This window comes from Ursus arctos, unplaced genomic scaffold, assembly GCF_023065955.2.
Source record: "Ursus arctos isolate Adak ecotype North America unplaced genomic scaffold, UrsArc2.0 scaffold_7, whole genome shotgun sequence".
NCBI classification, from domain to species: Eukaryota; Metazoa; Chordata; class Mammalia; order Carnivora; family Ursidae; genus Ursus; species Ursus arctos.
Genome location: NW_026623089.1, coordinates 69,783,707 through 69,805,391, shown reverse-complemented (window position 1 = coordinate 69,805,391; position 21,685 = coordinate 69,783,707). Strand labels below are relative to the sequence as shown.

Genomic DNA, 21,685 nt, shown 5'->3' with positions numbered 1-21,685 from the left:
AACCCAACCTGAAGGCAGACACTTAACGACTGAGCCACCCAGGTGCCCCTCTTTTACCTATTTTAAAATTGAGTTATTTGTTTTCATACAGTTGTATGAAATGTACATAATGAGAATTCATGATATAGTCTGGGTACAAGTCCTTTGTTGGATATGTGATTTACAAATATTTTCTCCCAGTCTAGCTTGGCTTTTCAGTCTCCTTAAGTGTCTCTTGAAGAGCAGAAGTTTTCATTTTGATGAAGTCTGGTTTGCTTTTTTCTTTTGTTTCATGGATTGTACATTAAGTATGTTTAGGAAACCTTTGCCTTGACACTAGGTAACGTAGGATTTTCTCTTTTTTTCTTCTAAATATTTTATTGTTTTTTATTTTTTGATTTACGATGCATTTTGAGTTAATTTTTAAGGTGTAAGGTTTAGGTTGAGGTTTTGTTTTTTTGTTTTTTGTTTTGCCTGTGGATATCCAGTTGTTCAACATTATTTGTTGATGAGACTGTCCTTTCTCTGTTGTTCTGTACTGTTGTAAAAAAAAAAAATTAACGGGCATGGCAGAAATAATCCAAAATAGATGGATGGATGAATGGGTAAACAATGTGATATATCTGTATTTGGCTGTGAAAAGGAATGAATTACTGATACACGCTACAACATGGATGGACTTTGAAAATGTTCAGTGAAAGAAGCCAGTCACAAAAGACCATATATTATATGATTCCTTTTTTATATGACAGGTCCAGAATAGGCGGGTCTGAGACAGAAAATAGATTAGTGATTGTGTAGGGTTGGGGGGGATGGGTTTATGAGGGTGATGGTCACAGGGTCTGGGGTTTCTCTTTGTGGTGATGAAAGTGTTCTAAAAAGTTGGCTGTGGTGATGGTTGCACATGTCTGCGACTTTACTAGACACCTTTGAATTATATGCTCTTAGTGGGTGAATTATGTTACATGAGTTATATCAATAAAATTGTTTAAAAATAATTAATTGGCCATATTTGTGTGGATCTACTTTCGGACTCTTCCGCCGATCTACACGTCTGTCTCTTGGCCAATACCACACAGGTTTGGTGACTGTAGATTGACAGTAACTCTCCACATAGGTAGGATTCTTCTTTCAAGTTCTTATTTCTAGCTATTCTAGTTCCTTTGCCTTTCCATACAAACTTTATAATCCACTTGTATTTACAAAAAAAAAAATCCTGCTGGAATTTTGATTGGAACCACATTAAATCTATGGATCAATTTATGAAGAATTGCCTTTATTATACTGAGACTTTTGATCGGTGAATATAGTGTGTCTCTCAATTTACTTAGGCTGTCTTTGATTTTTTTCATCAGAGTTTTTTTTGTTTTCAGCATATAGATCCTGTACAGGTTTTGTTAGATTTGTGCCCAAGTATGTCTTTTGGGGGAAGCTACTGTAAGTGATAAATTTTTTTAAATTTTGGTTTTCAGTTCTCTGTTGCCAGTATAGAAATATGATTAGCTTTTGTGTGTTGACCTTGTATCCTCTGACCTCACTGAAGCACTTATTAGTTATGAAGGTATTTTCTGAGTGTGTGTTTTTTTTAATAAAATCCTTAGGACTTTTCTTTTATAGACAATCATGTCATTTGTGAATGGGAACATTTCTATTTCTAGAGTTGTCTATGGTAATCCCTTCTCCTTTTAATGTGTGCCGCATCTGGGGTCTGTGATAATTTGTATCCTCTCTCTGTCTCTGCCTCTCTTAAGACTGGCTAGTGATTTATCAGTTTTACTGACCTTTTCAAAACACCGGCTTTTGGGTTCATTGATATTTTTTTTTTCTTTCTTGATTTTTTTTTTTTCCAATTTCATTGATTTCTGTTTTTTGTTTGCTTCTGTCTGCTTGCTTTTGGTTTATTTTGCCTTTTAAAAAAATTAAGGTGGAAGTTTAGGTTGTTGATCTTCTTTTTATAATTTTTTATTATGTTATATAATAGTCACCATACAGTACATCCTTAGTTTTTGATGTAGTGTTTCATTTGAAAATGACCTCTAGTGCTATAAATGTTTAAAGTTTTACTTTAATTCCATCTCAAAACTTTTGGTGTGCTGTATTTCAGTTCAAAGTATTTTCTTTTACTCATGAATTACTTGGAAGTGTGTTTGGAGATTTTCTTGTTATCTTTCTGTTGTTATTTTTAATTCAACTCTATTTTAGTCAGCGTACTTTGTACAGTTTCAGTTTTTGAAACTTCGTTAAGGTTTGTTTAGGATCTAGGGTATGGTCTGTCTTGCATACCGTTCCATGTGCACTTGGAAAGAACGTGTATCCTGCTGTCGTTGGGTGGGGTGTCCTATATCAGATCCAAGATTTCCATGTAGTTTTCAGTTTTATGTCCTTGCTGTTTTTGTTTACTCTGTTACTAAGAGAGGAGTGTTGAAGTCTCTAGGTCTGAGTTTGGGTTTATCTCTTTCTCTATTTAGTTCTACTAGTTTGGCTTCATGTTTTGCAGTTCTGTCGTTAGGTGCCTCTGTGTTCAGAATAGTGCATTTTCTTGTTGAGCTGACTCTTTCCTTGTTATGCAGTATCCCTTTTTATCCCTGGTTATTCCCTGTACTCTGAAGTCTGGTTGTCTGGTAGTAATATAACCAGTCTTACTTTCTTTTGATTAGAATTTGCATAGTAGTATTTCCTGGCATTTCACTTTTATTCTGTTTAAATTGTTATATTTGAAGCAAATTTCTTTTAGACAGCATATAATTGGGTCATGATTTTTTATCCATTTTGACACTGTCTTTTAATTGGTATAGACTATTTGCATTTAGTATAATTATGTATATGTTTTGATTTCAGTCTGTCATTTTATTTCTTGTATTCTGTTTATTCCCTCTGTTTTTCATTTCTGTCTTTCCCTCTCTTGGCTTGTTTTGGGCAGTTTGAACATTATTTCATATTCCATTTTAATTTACCCTATTGTGTTTTTTACTAAATATCTAATATTCTGTGTGTGGGTGTGTACATATGTGCATGTCTGCGTGTGTTTATGATTGCTTTAGGGACTACAGTTTGCACACCTAACTTTTCAATTAGAATTAATGTTTTACCACTTGAAATGAATGTAGAAACTTTACCACCTTATGGACTCCTTTGCCCCCACGTATTATAGTTGTTTTATGTCTGCATTTGTTGAAAACTACCAGACAGTGTTATAATTTTTGCTTTCAACCATAAAAGAGATTTTAAAAAATCACAAAAGAAGAACCTATTGTTTTTACCTAGATGTTTGCGGTTTCTTTTGCTTTTCTTTCATCCCTGACATCCCATGTTTTCCTGGGGCATCATATGCCTTGTGTTTGAAGAACAGCTTTTAGCATTTCTTTTGGAACAGATTTGCTGGCAGTGAATTTTCTTAGTTTTCCTTCATCTGAGAGTGTCTTTATTTCATGTTCTGAGGAATATTTTCACTGGATATAAAATTCTGGTTTGACGGTTCTTTTCTTTCAGCAGTTTGAATGTATTCCATTTGCTTCTGGCTGCCATGGTTTGTCCTTCGAATTCTGTAGTAATTCAGTGTGTTCTTCACCTAGGTAATATGCTGTTTTTCTCTGCGTTCAAGGTTGTTTCTTTGTTTTTAGTTTTCAGCAGTTTGGTTATACTATGTCATATTGCACATGATTTATTTTACTTTATTGATCTGTTTTCAAGTTCATTGACTCCTTTCTTCTGTTTCTCCTTCCTGTTAGGATTTCTGTCCAGTGAGTTTTAAAAATTTCAGTACTTATACTTTTAAATTATGAAATTCCTATTTGGTTTTTGTGTGTATCTTATGTTTCTTTGCTGAGACTTTCTATTTTCCCGTATGTTTTAAGATTGATTGTTGATTGATTGTTGAAGCATTTTTATCATTAGCTGTTTGGAGTCCTCGTCAGGTTTTTCTGGAGTCAACGTCGTCTCATTGTTGGCATTGGCAGATTGTCTTTTCCCTCGTGAGCTAGGAATTTTCTGATGCTTCACGTGCCCTGTTACTTTGGATTGAATCCTAGATATTTTGAGTATTATGTTATGAGACGCTGGGTCTTGCTTAAATCCTGTGGAGAATGTTGATAATCTTGTGTAGCAGATGGTCAGCTCGGGGTTAGGCCTTAATTCCTGACGTTGTGGCTTCTGTGTGTGTTGGTTCCACTGTCAGCGTTGTGGTGCTGTCTTGACCTGCACCACACGCAACCCATCCGGTGACCAGTCTGGGGCCGGGACAGCTGTCTCTGTTAGTTCAGTTCGGAAAGTCTTTGGGATGCTGCTCACTAGCAGGTCCGCGCATAGCAGCTCGGGGTGAGCCCGGCAGTTCACAAACCCCTTTCTGAGGCCGTTTTCCTGAGCGCCTCCCCCTCTGCAACCTCCTCAGGACTCATTGTCTGCTTCTCTGGGCTTCCCCTTTTTCACTCTCTGATCAGAAAGTTGGGCCATCGTGCTGGCCACTTTGTTGACTGCTCCTGTGCTTGGTTTCCGTCTGTGGAGGGCCAAACTCACGCTGTTGGGTGTTACTGCTTTCTGATCCGTCTGCTACTCCCTACCTTTTAGAGTCTCCATGTAGATGCTCAGATCTTCTGTCTGGGTTTTATTGTGAGAGAGGCTGGTGTACCCCTGTTCCATCTTATCCAGAACTAGAACTCCTAAATGATTGTTAAGGTGAATTATAGATTGCCCCATGCTACTAATGACTGTTATATTATTGGAATTCATTTTCGGTAAGTAATTCACCCATATGCTTAATGTAGTTGTACTTTTACTAGAAAATCTGGCCTATTTTGTACCAAGGAACTTCTGTTTCTGTCATTTCAGTTACACACTTTTTTCCCTGTACAGATGAGGTGTTCACACTTCTTCAGAGCTTCGTCATGTCTACTACCGAGAGCGTTTCCGAATTTATCCTCCGACGGCTTACTATGAATGAACTAAGTAGTGTAAGTACTCACGGGAGCAACTTTGCATTCTTTCTGTCAATATCTGAGTGATTGCTTTCGGGCAGGCACTCTGCGAAATTGAGAAAATTAATGTGATACTTTCTGGAGAAGCTGCCTTAGGAAGCAGAGCAAACTTTAAGCTGCGGAGTCTCCTCGTTCCGTTCCACCCGTGTCATAACTGAGGCCTTGGGGGAGTTGTGAAGCTTTTCTGAGCCTCAGCTTTCTCACCCACAGAATGGGGATAGTACATCCGCTCCCCAGGGGCTGCGAGGTCTGCCCAGTGTGACCTAGCTGGAGTGCTTCAGGCGTATTGGTCCCAGTGTCCAGAGAGTGGCAGGTTTGGGGCGGGACCAGGTATCAGGACGGGTCTGTTTCTAAAGCTCCATAAGCGGTTCTGAAACAGAGTAGATAACAGTCCATCTGAGGTGAGTGTCCTTTTCTGCTGTCTGTGCTCTCCACATGCTTTGTTCCCTCTAGGACAGCTGGGAACACCAGAAACTAATATAACACTGCATGTGAACTGCACTGGAAGTTAAAAAAAAAAAGAGAGAGAGAGAGAAAGAAAGAAAAAAATCTTCCTTTTTCTTCAAGAGTATTTTGAAAATGCTGATTCTTATAGAAATGCTTATTATTCTTAATTTTTTTTTTTGGTTGAAATCTCTAGGGACAAATGTTGAAGCTTTAGAATCAGGTTGTTAATAAAGTGAGAAAATATACTTATTTTAATTTTTATTAGAATACTCAAGTACATTTGTTTGATAGGCTCATGAGCAGGTGTGAAAATGCAAAAAGGCAAGTTCTGTACTGAAGGACCTGAGCTGTTATTGTAGGAAGGCAAGGAGACTATGAAGAAAAGCCCTCTGGAGTGGGGGTGTCAACTGTCTAAGTTCTTACTAAGCAGTTGCTAATAGCGGCTTTGCTATACCTACATTTCCAAGAAGGCATTTAATAAAGAAATAACTCTTGGTTTGTTTTGCTTCAACATCACTTTATTATCATCTTTTTAGGGAAATTTTCAGACCTACACAAAAGAAGTGTAATGAACCTCCAAGGACCCATTGTAGAACGTAACTGTTTTTGTTTGGAATTTGACACTAAAAATAGCTTTAAAAAGGGGGGAAGGGTTCATGTGATTTTGTTTAACCACCGCTCTCAGGGAAGAAAGCCCTGGTTTGTAGTATTTATCTGTTTCCATGACTGATTTCAAGCTACAAACAGGAGGCCTTGGAATCAGGGAGCAAGGACAGGCCCTGGTGCTTGCTACAGGCTGCTGGGGCGGGGGAGGGGGGGTGGCGCCTGCCCTTGGCCCCCCTGGGTGCAGCAGCCCCCAGACTCTGAACCCATCTCCCACCCTCCCTGGATGCTGCGGAGTGCGGCAGTCTGGCCTGCGTCCTCTTCCATCTGCTCCAGGACCTGGCTGTTGACAGTCCCCTCTCTCTCGTATTCTCAGCCTCTCTGTGTCTCCTGGATTCTTTTCACGAGCCCCAAAACAGCTTTGACAGTCCCTCATCTCAAGGAACCCACGCTTTCTATTCCCTGGTCTCTCCAGCGCCCAACTTCCTTCTCTCTAGAGCTGAACCTATAAACCACAGCTCTGTTCTCACCTGGTTTCTGCCTCTGTCGAAGCCCGGAAGCGGCTCTCTCTGAAGCTGTCAGCGACTCCTTTGTCACAAACCTGATGGATACTTTTCAAACCATGCTTTGCTTTGCTTTTTCTTTTTTCTTTTCTTTTCTTTTCTTTCTTTCTTTCTTTTTTTTTTTTTTTTTTTTTTTTGACGGAGAGAGAGAGCTAGAGAGAGAGCATGAGCAGGGAGGGGGCAGAGGGAGAAGCAGACTCCCCACTGAGCAGATCCCCATGTGGGGCTCGATCCCAGGACCCTGAGATCAGGATCTGAGCTGAAGGCAGACACTTAACTGACTGAGCCACCCAGGCACCCGTCAAACTGTGGTTTTCTTGACTCCTAAGCCCCACTGGACATACCAGCCACTTCGCCCTCGAAACATTAGCCATCCCGAGCACCCCTCACATCATCCTCTCCTGCAGTGGCTCCATCTCTCCGCCATCACTCCACCTTCCCTTTGAATGTGCATTCTCCAATAGAGAGCCTCGAATGTGGGAGCTTTAGAAAGCATGGTCTGGGCCCTTCTCTCCTGTTCCTCCCGTGGGGCGGTCTGGGCTGCACCCCCAGCTTCAGCTGTGCCAGGGACCCTATGTCTCCGTCTCCACCGCAGGCGGCTCTCCCAAGCTCACCACCCCATCAGTCAGGTGCTCTTGGACAACTTGAGTTGCATTTCTCACACTTAAGCCATTCAGAGCCGAACCCCTTACCATTCCCTTCTCAGGAGTTGTCTTAGGAAAATGGGACCATAACCTTCCTAGTAAGAATGGAGGATCATAACCTGCCTAAAACAAAGGCGGTTGTCACTGCTCTAACTGTTATTTATGATATGTTGGCTCAGGGATGCAAGAGTTGGTAGAACATAGTTTCCAACTTCCAGGGTCTCACGGTCAGCCCGTGAGCCAGATGAGCGAATCGTGACGTGTGCCGCAGTGATGCGGAATGCATAGTCACTGTGTAAGCTCTGAGAAGGGAGTCCTTAGCTCCGTGTGGGGAGATCATGGAGGGCTTCTCTGAGGAGATAACTTTTTCTCTCAATATCTTGTTTTAGTACTTTTAAATAAGGTCATTTATTTTCTATCTGAATTCTCATAGTTTGGTAAAAATCATGGACCCTGCGTGTTAAGTGTTTTATTGTTTGTCTTTAGGTTTCGGATCTGGATCGTTGCCATTTATACCTGATGGTATTAACTGAGCTTATAAATATCCATTTGAAAGTTGGGTGGAAAAGAGGCAACCCCATTTGGAGAGTTATTTCTCCTCTGCAGAATGCATCCATTCGGCATCTTCAAGAGATGGACAGTGGACAGGTAATCCTCCATTCAAGGTGTGCAGTTATGTTGAATAAGGCATACGTAGAATACAGATTTGATTTATTAACATTCCGATATGAAAAGCATCTGCTGAAATTTAAAATAGTATCCTTTGTTCATATATTTGATGAAGATTGGGATTTTTACCCTAATATTAAGAATATAACAAAGGTGTGGTGACTTAAGTCTGAAAACTGTTTAGATACAGAGGGTAGATTTGCCCTGAGTCTTTGCCCAGGTGCCAGTAAGGGACACTTTAACGTGTCTAAATATATATATAGTATATGATATGTGACTAATATGTGACATGTGACGTATAACACATGGTGTGTATTAATACATCCAACAACCCATATCCCTGCCTGTCTACCTTGTTGTCTTCCCTGGTCTTCTGCTGCTTCCTCTCCCCCCGCCCCCCAAGCACCATTATGCTGCAGTCACGCGTAGGGGTCTCTTCAGAGCGTCACGAATCACAAGCACATGCCACATCCTTCCTCGTCTGGGCTTTCCTTCTGCCTGGTCCTTCTGCCAACAGCGTGCTCCCCTCCAGTACGTACTTGTCAGTAATCTGCTCGATCCTTTAGGGCCCAACTTGGATCGGTGTCTCATTCCTTCCTCCATTTATCTTTTGTTCTTTATGCCTCCTTTGTAGTGTTTCTCTCCATCTTTCTTGTTTTTCCAATAACTTATGTGTTTGTCTTTTCTCCTCTGGATTTTAGTACCTGGAAGCATTTCTTAAACGTGGCATAGGAAGGTGTAGTGGTTCTGAGCACAGGCTTTGGAGTTGGACTCCCTAGATGTGGATCCTGGCTTTATCCTTGCTAGCTCTGTGACCCTGAGGAAATTACTTAACCTCTCTGTGCCTCATTTACCACACCGGCAAAATGAGGGTTATAGAGTTGACAGTGGGAATTAAAGTACGCTCATACATGTTAAAACTTTAGAACAGTGCCCAGCATGTAGAAAGCCCTCACTGAATGTTAGCTATTTTCATTTAACACGTCATAAGTGTTTAATAAAATTGAGCTAAATCGTAGAGTAGTCCAGTCTGCTAATTAAAACAGAGAAAGTACTCGATTGCTTTAATAATCTAATTTTTAGGAGGGGGGAGGGGCAGCAGGAGAGGGAAAGAGAGAATCTTAAGCAGACTGAGCATGGAGCCCAATGTGGGGCTTGACCCCAAGACCCTGATACCATGACCTGAGCTGAAACCAACAGTCAGACGCTCAACCGACTGAGCCACCCAGGTGCCCCAATAATCTGATTTTTAAAGTAGTTTTTAAGAACTGTCCCCAAAAATAAGGAGGCCCACTTACTACTTCAGCATCCTGTCTAGTACGTGCTGTAGAAGGACGTCGTAGACCAAAGTCATGAACCATAACACAGTAGTTCTTTAAGACAGCTTGCTTGTTCTAGTAATTCACTGAATTACATTAAGCTTAACAGGGACCATATTGGCTAAAAGTCAACACAAAATTTTATTTCTTGTGTTGACAGTGTTGCTAGGTAAAATTTATACGTAGAGACACTTGCTTTATTTTAGGGGGATTGGTGAGGGAAGGTGCGGAGTGAGGAGTAGAAAGTTCCTCTCGGGTAGAGATGTGGCTGGCTGGCTGGCTGTGGGGACACTGCTGCGGTCCCCCCGTGCAGCTGCGTCCATAGCGTGGGTTCTTGCCGGCACTCCTGGGTTCTTGGTTCGAGACAGTTGACTTTTTCTCCAAGTAAGAAGCCAGACTGTCTTGGTTTCCTTTCTTTGTGTTTCCATGTGTAGAGTTTCAAGTGCTTTCCATGAAATCACCCATTTATGTGATCTGCACAGTAACCCTCTGAGGTAGATTCTCTTACTGTCCCCATTTCACAGGTGAGGAAACTAAGCTGCAGTGTGTCCAACAGCCAAACTGTAGTAAGTGCAGAGCCGAGGTGCAGCCTCGTCCCTGTGGTTCGTGAGTAGCTCTGAGCTGCTGGGCTGTGTCGCCTCTCCAAAAGCAGCGTACATGGCGAAGGAGTTAGGTACATGGATGCCTGGAGCCTTGTTGTTTTCTTAACATAATTCAGCCCAACAGTTAAAGCTAAGGCTCGTCCATAGAAATGTATCAAATATGTACGTGAGTAGGAGAAAGGCCGAGAAGCAGGGCTTCCCATGCACGTGGAGGTCCAGTAGGTGGGTGCTCTGTCATGGGCCACTTCCAGGAACCCACCTGCCCAACTGAAGAGGCCACACTGCCCTCTTAGTCGGAACTGCTGACTTTTTATTGCCACTTTCAATTTGGTCACCACCAGTCTGTACAGAGGTGGTGACGCTGGTGGACTTGTAGTATCGGGTCTCCTTCTGTTGCCTCTGCCGTCCAGTAGCAGGCAGGGAGAGGGGAAGGCGGGCACTCAGGTCCCAACGCTCAGGACTGGCTCGCATGAAATAAGACAATGTTCCGTTTCCCTCAGGAGCCGACGCTTGCCCGACAGATTCAGAGAGTCGTGAGTATGGCGGCCTTGGCCATGGTGTGTGAGGCCGTTGACCAGACTCCAGAACTGCAGCTCGACTGTCTGGATGCCGGACCCACGGAAAGGTTCCTCTCCTCCCTCCCACTCAACCACACGCTGCAGAAGCCCCGCACAGAGGAGCAGAGCAGGTGTGTTCACCCCCAAGGGCAGCCCCTGGGTGAAAGGCATCTGTTAGCTAATGTGTAAAATTTCGTTTTTGTTTTCGTCGTTGGGATGATGAGTGAGTGCCCAGCCGTATTTGTAGGGTATGGGAATTTGAAGATGATGATGTGTTATTGCAGCTCTGTTACTAGAGAGCCACGTTCTGAGTGAATCCTTTACGGGGAAGGAAAGTACCTATGTTCCGAGTAGTTAGAAAGTTGAGGTCTGTGTGCTTTCCTTGCCTTTTGTGGGACAGGCTCTTTAATGGTGACTGTGATTTCTTGTAAGGGTCGTTGCTCCACGCTCAAGGAACTGAGCCAGACTTGAAGGAGCAAGGGATGGTGACTGTTTGTTTTGTTTCAGTTTTTTTGAAGAATCATCAGCTTCCCAAGGATGGGGGAAAATAGTCGCACAATATATTCATGATCAGTGGGTCTGCCTCTCTTTCTTGTTGAGAAAATATCACACCTTGATACCAGTGTCAGAGGGTGATGTTCCGGAACCCGTCCTGCCTGCCATTCAGAGGCCGGTAAGGACTCTGCAGTCTGCTCTTGGCGCCCTCACAGTCCTGCCTTCAGACCGAGTCTTGCCTGTGTTCCACTGCATGAAAGTTCTGGTTCCCAAGGTGAGGTACACTGAGATGTGAACTGAAGAGTGACAGGAACAGAGATCGGTTTCTGAAATGAAGTCATTCTTACATATTTCTTTCTTTTTTCCTTCCAGCTTTTGACCTCCTCTGAATCACTCTGTGTAGAGTCTTTTGACATGGCTTGGAAAATTATATCTGCTTTAAGCAACACTCAGCTGATATTCTGGTCTAATTTAAAAGCTTTTGTTCAGTTTGTTTTTGACACCAAAGTTCTTACCATAGCTGCAAAAATCAAGGGCCAGGCGTATTTCAAAATAAAAGAGGTAACTTTTTTTTTTACAATGCGGTAAAACGTCAACTTGCCATCTTAATCATCTTTAAGCGTACGGTTCAGCAGAGTTAAGAACGTTCACGTTGTTGTAACAGGTCTCCAGAAGTTTCTTAACTTGAACTGAAACTCCGTACCCATTAAGCAGCTCCCTTTCTTCCCTCCCCCAGCCCCTGGTAACCACCATTCTACTTTCTGTTTCTATGAATTTGACTACTTTAGACTAAAAGACGGTTACTTTTTGTTCTTTTTTAATTTGCGTGGCCTGTAGCACACGAAGAAGAAGAGAGTTCTGTTTGTAAGTGTGTCGTTGCTGTGTATTCACTCATTCAGTCCACACAGATATATTTTGAGCCTTTCTCGGTGTCATGAGTGAGCACAAGCTCCATGAGGTTGGAAGAGTATGTGCAGAAGGGCAGCCTGTGACCCACACGGGCCACACAGATTTACTTAAGAATTGGGAAATTTGCAAGAGAATCTGTATTTCCCCTTCTCTTGGAATATTGGGAAATTGGATGGCCTGGCCACACCGGCTGTTCCTCAGAGCTGCCCGTCCAGAGGGGGCATGCCCCTCCACGTCCACACTCCCCAGCAAGCCCTTGACTCCCGGATGCTGAAGGCAGATGGCAGGTGCCATTTGTCACTACATTTGTGCTGTTGCTTTTCTTGTGTAGAGAAATATTTCTCTGAATATAACCTTATCAAAAGGTCCTCCTGGTTCCTGGTGGCATTTGCATTTACAACCACTGACAGTAGGGAACGTGACCTGGGGGATGCCGTCATGCCTAGGATTCATGCATACCTCGTTGTCCAAAGGGGGAATGGAAGATGAAGTCCTTTTATTACGCCGCTGTCCCTGTATACAGGACACACTTAGAGACCGGGGTCTTTGCTGCCTCGGGGAAGGGGGGGCATGCTGGCAAAATGCAGAGAGGACTGAAAATGTCGGGGGGGGGCATGTTTTTTCTCCCTTTCATTCTATTACTTTGGGCAGTCGTTTCTCTTGGAAAGTCCCAGGGGGATATCACTATTGGTAAAAAATTTTATTTACTTTTATTATGAGCAGTGAAGTGAGAAATTAGCATTCTGTGATTATTGATCATCTCACAAAATTTAAACAATAAAGAATTTTTAATTGTAAGACACTATAGTTATGTCGAAACTATCATCTGAAGCCATTCAAGTAAGTTTTCAGCAACACTTTTTTTTTTAAAACTAAACGGGCCAAAGAATAAAATGACCGTTGTATTTCATTCCAGATTATGTACAAGATAATTGAAATGTCTGCTGTAAAAACTGGAGTCTTCAATACACTGATAAGTTATTGCTGCAAATCTTGGATAGTTTCTGCTTCAGACGTGTCCCAAGTATCTTTATCAAGTGCTAAACATTATAGCGAACTTGTCCTCGAGGCTTGTATATTTGGCACTGTGTTTAGGCGTGATCAAAGGTAAAAGATGCCATTGTTTCAACCTGCCGTAATTCATGTGAAGTATCTACTTGAGTAGAATTAGGTCTTTATTTTGAGGCTTTCAATTAGAAGAATATAAAACATTAAATTTGGGGTTTTGATTTTTTCCCATCTAAACTCTGTTCTTTGTCAAATATCTTTTATGAGAAGACTTACTCAGGATGTGCAGACCTACATAGAAAATCTCGGACACGATTGTGCAGCAAACACGGTTATTGAAAAGTAAGTGTGGTGGATTTTCCACGTCTGGATATAAATGGAATATGCAAACTTTAACATCAGATGAGAGACATCCTGTATTTGTTAAATTTCATAAATGTTTACTAGTGATCTCTATAAGATATGGAAAGAGCCTTCAAAGCAAGTTAGAAATCCTATTCCCTTGCAAATATTTCAGATCGAAAACTCTTTCCTAAAATTTGATAACCTTAAACAATTCTTTATTTTATTTACTTATTTTTTTAAAAGATTTTATTTATTTATTTATTTGACAGAGAGAGACAGCCAGCGAGAGAGGGAACACAAGCAGGGGGAGTGGGAGAGGAAGAAGCAGGCTCCCAGCGGAGGAGCCCGGTGCGGGGCTCGATCCCAGAATGCTGGGCTCACGCCCTGAGCCGAAGGCAGACGCTTAATGACTGAGCCAACCTAAACAATTCTTTAAAGATGAAGAAAAAGTGGGAAGAAATTCTAACATGACATTGGAAGATTTTTTTTTTTTTTTTTACAGTGTTACTACATTCTTGATGGGAATAAATGAAAATTTTTTGGGCAGAAAAAAAATGACAGGGGCACCTGGGTGGCTCAGTCAGTTAAGCATCTGCCTTCTGCTCAGGTCACGATCCTAGGGTCCTGGGGTGGAGACCCAGGTCGGGCTCACTATTCAGCAGAGAGCCTGCTTCTCCCTCTCCCTCTGCTACTCCCCCTCATGCTCTTCCCCCCCTACCCCCCCAATAAATAAATAAAATCTTAAAAAAAGAAAAAAGAAAATGACTATAGGGAACATAGAACCCCATTCCTCTCTTTTGTTTGGGTGGGGGCTGATCCTCAGCACACACACGTTATTCTTTCTTGTGGGGGGAGGTAACAATTCACCATTAACAAATCAATATACCACACACAAAAATAAAATTACTCCTACCATGCTTTTAAAGGCTCTTTCAGTATCTTAAGTAAAGTTTTCATTTCTAGGATAAGACTGTTCTTATCTAACCTCTAAATTAATTTTTTTTTGGAGCTTGTCAAGTAGCTACTTTTCATTTTATTTTTCCATGTAATTTTCAAAAATTTGTGTGTTTAGATATTTATAAAAAAGACCTACGAATGATAATTGTATATAGGCATCACAGAGTGTTGATCTGAGAGTCATGGCTGTGTTTTAAATCGTTTGCCTCTCTTCATTAACTATATACATTTGTCATTGTTAACTGTTTTACTTGATTTTTTGTTTTCTTGGCAGGTTTAGTGTAGCAATAAAAGTGAAATTTTTTAGTTGATGATTCCAAAATACTTTGATTTCTACCAGACAGATGTTTTGTTGTTGGATGTTTATTCCCATTTTAGCAACTGTCATGAACTTTGGAAATACTTATTAACAGTTTCACACATTTGGACACAGAACATACTGGGAGTCTGGCTCAGGCCCGCGGTGCTCCCGAGTTTGCCCAGCACTTGGAGAACGTGCGTGTACCGCGCGCAGTAGAGACCAGCCATCGGGTGTCTGATGTGCGTTTGTGCCCCTGAGCTAACAGGTGTCCATGGTCTTCCGTAATGAGTTGTTCCATGAGCGATGATCTGTTTTGTCTACAGAGAAGAGCTCATTGGCCCAGGCTGGGTGGTGTGTGCACTGTTTTGCCAGAAGTCTGGGGGAATTTGTGATCAGACTCTGTACAGGCTCCCCTTTTGAGACATTCATTTGTTATGTTCCGTTATCCTGAATTGAAAAAGCATTGTCATTAAGTATGGAGCTGCTTAAGTTTAGAAATCCGTGGAAGGTTTTATATTTTGAAACAAATGCTTGACATATTTTTCTGTTTTGAAAATGTATTAACATAGTTTGTCATTTTACATTTTTTTAGTACTAAAAGAGAAGACCACTATGTGAGAATTTGCGCAGTCAAATTCCTGTGTTTATTACATGGCTCAAATGTGTCTCATAAGTTGTTTATGGAAGATCTTGCAATCAAGCTATTAGATAAAGTAAATATGCCTTATTTTACTTGTCTTTGTTTCTGTTCAACTAAAAAGTCAAAATCCAACATTTGCTCTGTATGTTGACACAGTATGTATTCTAAACATTTTTTTTAAGATTTATTTATTTGAGAGAGAGAGAGAGCCAGAGAGAGCACAAGCAGGGAGGAGAGGGAGAAGCAGGTTTCCCACCGAGCAGGGAGCCCGACCTGGGACTTGATCCCAGGACCCTGGGATCATGACCTGAGCTGAAGGCAGACGCTTCACCAAGTGAGACACCCTAAACACTTTTTATCAGGAAGAAACGTGAGGCTTAATGTTCCCTGGTTTTAGTTAACTTTTGATTAATGATTGTCCAGCTTGTTTGGTTTTAGAAAAGAATGTTGTCCCTGTATTGTCTAAACTTTGCTCGGTGTATTTCCTAGTGCCAGTCAAAAGCAGTTGTGTTTAGAATGATATATCCATACATTATTTTGTGTAAGAAATGGAATAAAAAGGTAAAAGATTTAGGAAGTGGCATAATGTGAAGAATTGATTGTTTTGTTTTGTTTTGTTTTTTGTCTGCAAAATCATTTATAAATCTGGGGAGAAGACAGGAAGGGGTGAAGTCAAATATAATGCTCTCCTGACTTTGCAGGTGGGATAGACAGAGTCCTGGTCTGCTTTGTCACCTCTGGGCTACACTGGGTGTAACTGATGACTGTAGCCCCCACTTAAGCCACTTGTATTGAAGTAACAGTGTTCATCATGCATTTATTTTCTGAAGGTAGCAGATCAGCTTCAGTTATATACAATCTGGGAAGTATTTTCTTTTTTTAATGAAAGATCTCCCCTTTGCACCATTGGAGTCAGGGAAGACGTCTCAGAGGAAATAGTGTTTACTGATTCCCTAAAGGATGACTAGAGTAGCGGTACTCCATCAGCTAGAGCACAAAGGTGTATTATAGTGAATATTGATGCATGATACAAAATGTAAGAGTGTTTGGAAGCAGAGTAAACCAGGATAAGGAGGAATAGCTATTTAGAGGGTCAGGAAGGGCCTCTCTGATTGGTGCCGTTGGGTGGAACTCTGGGTGCACTGTCAGTAATGTTGGAGGATGCCCGGAGAGGCTGTTGTCCCCAGGCAAATGAGGGAGGTGCTGGCTGGAGGCATGAAGGGACATGAGGCTGCCTGTTGGCTGTCAGATTCGACAAGAAGGCTGTCGTTGGTCCCCTCTACAAAGACCTTTCACTGGGATGGTGAGGATGAGGACCTCAGTGGAAGGGCTGAACGGACTATGGTTGGGGAGCCAGTGGAGACTGTGGGTATAGGCACTCTTGACTTTGCTCTGGTGAGAGGGGGTGGCTGCGATGGGGTCTGGAGGGGGATGTGGTCTAGGGGCTTGTTTGTATGTTGAAGGAAATGATCCAACAGAGGAGAGAAATGATGGTTTTGGAGAGGCTGGCGGTGGTCACACAGGCGAAACCCCCGAGTAGCCACTTCGTATCTACTAGGATGGCTGTTACAACAAACAGACTAAAAATAACCAGCGTCGGTGAGCCTTGAACTCTTAGTCTAGGTGAGAAGAAGCCCGTCATAAAGGGCACACAGTGTGTGATTTATAGGAAGTGTCCAGGGTGGGCAAATCTGCAGATTCAGATTAGTGGCTGCTGGATCGGGGGCGAGGAGAGATCAGGAAGCAGTTGCACAGGATTTCTTTTCAGAGTGTGAGAATGTTCTGGAATGGTGTTGCTTGCAAAGCTCTGTAAGTATGCCCAAACCCACTGAGTTGGGACACTTTAAAATGGTGATTTTTATGGTACGTGAATTATATTTTTTAAAAAAAAATCTTTGAATAGTCTAGGTGGGCTCTATGTCCGATAGAAGTATTGGCCTTATTTAGGAGATGGAAAAGCAAGGACAGAAAAGTCACATATTAGACACTGGCTCAAGCCAAGCAGTTGTTTGCTGAAGATGAAGAAAATTGGGCAGAGCAACTAATAAATGAAAAGGGTAATTTGAAAATAAAGAAAAATGAAAGAATAATCCTAGAGAAAGTGGAAAAGGATCGTATCCAGAGTGGAGTGGGCCGGCTCACCCTAGTCCGGAGTGACCTCGTCCTCTGAGCTGGAGAAAAGAGCAGGGCAGGTGGTGGTGAGTTGGTGTGAGGGAGGGAACGTCTGGGACCCTTGTGTTCTGAGCCAGGAAGCAGGGTCGTTTCTAGAGGGAAGAGGCAGAAACACAGTTGGCGTTTGAAAACCAAGGGTAAGGTTGAAGTTGTAGCAACGATCTCAGAATTAATATATGGTAATGTTAAAGTCAGTCATCCTGACTGGAGTGCAGAAGCCACAGAGGGTGGGGATTACGCACTGCTGTGTCACTGCTTTGACACTGTGTGTCTAATGTGTCACCTTAGAGGTTCAGTTTTGAGTCCGTGGATGGACGGAGTGAACCGAGAGGAAATGGAGGTGGTGGCCAGGGCGGGGGGGATCTTCAAGGACCTCCAGGCGCATGGCAGCCTGACCACCCGGTGGGCGAGCACTATTGAGCTCCTGGCCTTTGCAGTCTTCCCCACTCTCCATTCTTTAGGTTTTACTGAGGCACGTGCGGGTAGTTTTTTGTTTGCTTTTTACTGGAAACTTGAAACAGTTTTATAAAAGTAGCTTTAAAAGGGATCCATTCCTGGCCTAGCGTCGGCAGCTACCAGTGATGGGCAGTCTTGTGGGGTCTACGTCTGACATTCCCCCCAACCCACATTATTTTGAAGCCAATCCCAACATCAGTTTCATCTATAAATATTTCAGTATGTATCTCATAAAGATAAGAATTATTTTTTTAGCCATGACTACAATACTATTTTCACACCTGAATTCAAAATTCCTTCCTATTATTGAATATCCAATCAGTGTTTAAATTTGCCTGATTGTTTTACATTTTTTTCAGTTTCTTTGTTTGAAATATGACCCAGATGAGGTCCATACCCTGCCATTGGTTGGTCGCGATGTCTCTAGTGTCTCTGAATCTACAGACTCCCCTCCTCATTCGTTTCAAACTTGAAATGTATTTTTTGGAGCAGGCAGATTGTTTTCATCTTAGGGACTTCTGCAGTCTGGATTTTGCTGTTTGAATTTCCGTGGTGCCCTTTAAGGTGTTTCCCTGATCCCTGATTTTATACAAGATGGTGTTGAGATCTAGAGCCTTGATCAGATGTAGGTTTGATTTTCCTTTTTGGGGGTGAAGGTGGGGCAAGAGCGTCCACCCGTCAGGAAATGTAGATACTTGGCTGTCTTTCCTTTCGGGGTGTTAGTCACTGACGCATTGCCTCGTTCTGTCAATTCTTTAGGAGCAGAATGGTGATGCTCTAATTCTTTTATTCCTTTTTCATTTATTAGCGGAAATTCTTCTGTATCCAAATACGAAGTATTTAGATAACCCCGAGGTATGTTTCATGTAGGAAAGGCAGGATCAGTGCTTGCTTTTTTCCTCTTATTTATCAGTTTTCAAAATAATGAATTGGCTTCCGAGTGTCTTCTAATTTCTTCTGAAGGTGATCAGTGACTTTTCTTGTTTCTCATTTTTTTGAGCTTAAACATATTGGTGTGTTTCAGTCTGTTGTAGTTACTATTGGTGTTTGAATTATCCCAGTTTCGGTCAGGTGCAAGAGAAGGTCTGAGAACATAATTTGGTGCTGGATGTATTACATTTGAGTTGCTGTTGGGCATCCATGTGAAACTGCTCAGGAACAGGTGTTAGGAATATGATATTCAGGAAAGACATGGAAGCCACTGTGCCCAGTGATGAATGTGGACAAGACTCTAGAGGGAGGCTGAGAATGGAGATTTAGGAAACACCAACACTTGAAGTATATTGGTAGGAAAAAGAACCAGAGAAAGGTCGTAAGAGTCCAAGAAGTGAGGATAGAACGAGTGTTGGATGGTGTTGGTCCGGTGTTGCTCGTGGCCTTAACTGAGCTCATTGAAGAATCTCGTCTGTAGAGAATTTGGCGGAGGAACCTCTGTGAATTTGTCCGTGATGATGAAGTTTCATCTCAGAGCCTGTCTTTCCCACCGCGAGCTGTGTCTCGGTGGCCGTCAGTGCTGGTGTCCACTGTGGCCGAGAGCGGGTTGGGCACTGGGGCGGAAGCTGGGTGGGGGCATTTCCGAGTTTTCAGAAGCACGTCGGGGTGCGGCCCGCGCGCGGTAGAGGGAGGGGCAGCAAATGCACAAGGCAGGAATGGTACTTTTTAAAAGTCGATTTGATGTGATTTCTGAAAGGAACATTAGGACCTTTCTTCCTCCGATGTGAGAAGATGGAGGTTGAAGACAGAACGGTGAATCAGGGAGCTCGAAGGAGGGTCCTGGAAGTGGGGGGGGGGGGGGTCGTGTGGCCGGAGTAAGAGACCGGACGGGGCTAAAGCCGTGAGGGGAGTAGTGAAGATTTCAGGTTCTCCTCGTGGAAACGGGAATGAGAAGAGACCCGAGAAGAGGAAACGACTGTCTGGCACAGTAGTCCGTTCGTTCGTTCTTAATTTGAGTGTAGTTGAAGCACACGCCGCGTTGGTTTGAGGGGTGCAACACGGCGATTTGACAACTCTGCACGTTACGTTGTGCTCACCGCAGCGTAGCTGCCATCTGTCCCGTTACCTCGCTGTCCCGGTAGCACTGACTGTATTCCTCATGCTCTGCTTTTCATCCCTGTGGCTCGCCCATTCCGTAACCGCGGGCCTGCACCTCCCTCCCCTTCACCGTCTCACCCATCCTCCGTGCCCTCCCCTCTGTATTGATAGTTCGGATTCTGCTTTGTTTGTCCGTTCCTTGTTCTAGATTCCATTTATGAGTGGAATCTTACTCTTCCGTTCTCTGGACCTGCAGCGTCCGCGTCACCAGGGAGTGCGTTAGAGATGCAGATGCTCCGGAATCAGCACCTCGGGGTGGGGCCCGCAGTCTGTTTGAGCGAGCCCGCAGGGCGATTCTGGGCGCTGCAGAGTTGGAGATCCCTGGTCGAGCGGTGGTGAGTGCCCAGCTGAAGCTAGAATCCGTACTTTCAGTGAAGTTGGGGGGGCAGATGACTTTTCTTCAGCAGTCTTGAGAACTTGAAAGGAGGATCAGATTCTTCTTTAAGACCACAGGGTTGATTCAAAAGAAGGGACTTTGCAACTGGGTGTGAGGTTGTAGTGAAAAGAATGGAATGTGCTCTTGAAGATACCGTAGAGCTTATTCTTGGGGCTCAGGCTGGGTCAGGAGGTGCATGACACTAGAGAGGTCAATGGACTGGTAGAGAAGAGAAAGATCTTTCTCAGTAAAAGAGCACAGTGAGTAGAACAAGTCAAAGGACAGAGGATGTTGAGCTGAAGACGGGTGAGGACAATGACTTCAGTGTGGCCCCGAGGGCAGGGGTACTGGGGTGCAGACGCTCCCGCCTGCTTGTGTGAGCTGCCCTAGTGCGGGGTCCGTGCTTAGCTGCATCAGGGCTGAGCAGGAGGTGACACCCGAAACCCTTCTAGCAAGAGAAAATGTCCCCAAGGAAATACTGGCGAGAGAGGAGGTTGGGAGACTTTAATCGTGGTGAGGAGTCATTAAATCCTACATTAACTTAGCTGTTGTTACAAAATCTTAACGCATCGCAGTGCATGGAATGGGATCACAGAAGAGGAAGGATCACGGACTTTACCAAGTCGATGAGAATCATCTACATTAGTGGCAGTGGCTTTGGAGATGGTGGATGACCTACTTTCTCATCTTGGGGACATGTGACTATGATCCACCCTTTAGTGCCATCCTGACTTAGCGGCGAACCACTGGTAGTTACAGCACGGAAGTCAGCCTGGCGGTTGGCCGACTGTGGACCACACCGAGCATCGTGAGCAAGAGAGAGAGCTCTGCTGCTGGAGGGGGCTCCGTGCTGCCGTTCTCTGGTGTAGGCACTGGTCACACTGTTTCCTGCGCTCCTGCCTTAGTGGGGTTCGTCTCTGATGGCACAGGATGCAGGGGCAGCAGATGAGAAGTGCCTGTCTTAGCGCATCGCAAAATATGTCCCATTTCTCATCTCCTCACCCCGGTGACTCTGTGTCTCCACCTAAAGTGGCTACAAAGATAGAGACGGATACTTCCAAATCCTTTTTGTACTGAATACAGTTCCGTGGTTCATATTCTAATTTTAAAAGCAAACAAAAGCAGCTGAATCCATTGTTTTGAAAGGAAACAAAATGCTCCTAAGAACGTGTCTTTCTTACCCTCCTCTCTGCCTTTGGGAGGGTGATAAGCTCCTGTACTCCGCCTGAAGCTTTCAGATTTGCAGTTGTCGTTGGCTTTGTTTTCATGGGTCACAGATGCAGGAGGTAATTCGCTGCCACTTCTCTCCCGCCCCAGGATGACCTGGTGTCCAAGTGCAGGACCCGGCACTACGTGAACTCGCAGCAGCACCGGCTGAAGAACCGGATATGGCAGACACTGCTCGTGCTCTTCCCCAGCTTCGACCAGGTAAGAGCTGACTGCGGGTCCCGCAAAGCATCGTGTTTCCACATGGAAAAAACCAGTAGAGACTGGCAGGTGCAGTCTTAAAATTGAGAAAGCAATCTGCTTAAAATGTATACTTTGGCTCTTAAAATTGAAGTTATTCAGGAGCGTTTTTTCA

General features: G+C 43.3%; 1 protein-coding gene across 2 annotated transcripts in view; it reads left to right on the top strand.

Annotated features, from left to right (window-relative positions):
* The window catches only part of TARBP1 (TAR (HIV-1) RNA binding protein 1), an 85,274-nt gene that overhangs the window by 34,892 nt on the left and 28,697 nt on the right, over window positions 1-21,685 (top strand). For both annotated transcript variants that reach the window (XM_044386052.3, XM_026504147.4), the window contains exons 13-21: window positions 4,828-4,925; window positions 7,693-7,854; window positions 10,297-10,484; window positions 10,861-11,122; window positions 11,221-11,409; window positions 12,674-12,864; window positions 13,036-13,107; window positions 14,961-15,081; window positions 21,421-21,531. In XM_044386052.3, coding sequence (XP_044241987.2) covers window positions 4,828-4,925; window positions 7,693-7,854; window positions 10,297-10,484; window positions 10,861-11,122; window positions 11,221-11,409; window positions 12,674-12,864; window positions 13,036-13,107; window positions 14,961-15,081; window positions 21,421-21,531 — 1,394 coding nt within the window. The remainder of the gene's footprint in view (window positions 1-4,827; window positions 4,926-7,692; window positions 7,855-10,296; window positions 10,485-10,860; window positions 11,123-11,220; window positions 11,410-12,673; window positions 12,865-13,035; window positions 13,108-14,960; window positions 15,082-21,420; window positions 21,532-21,685) is intronic.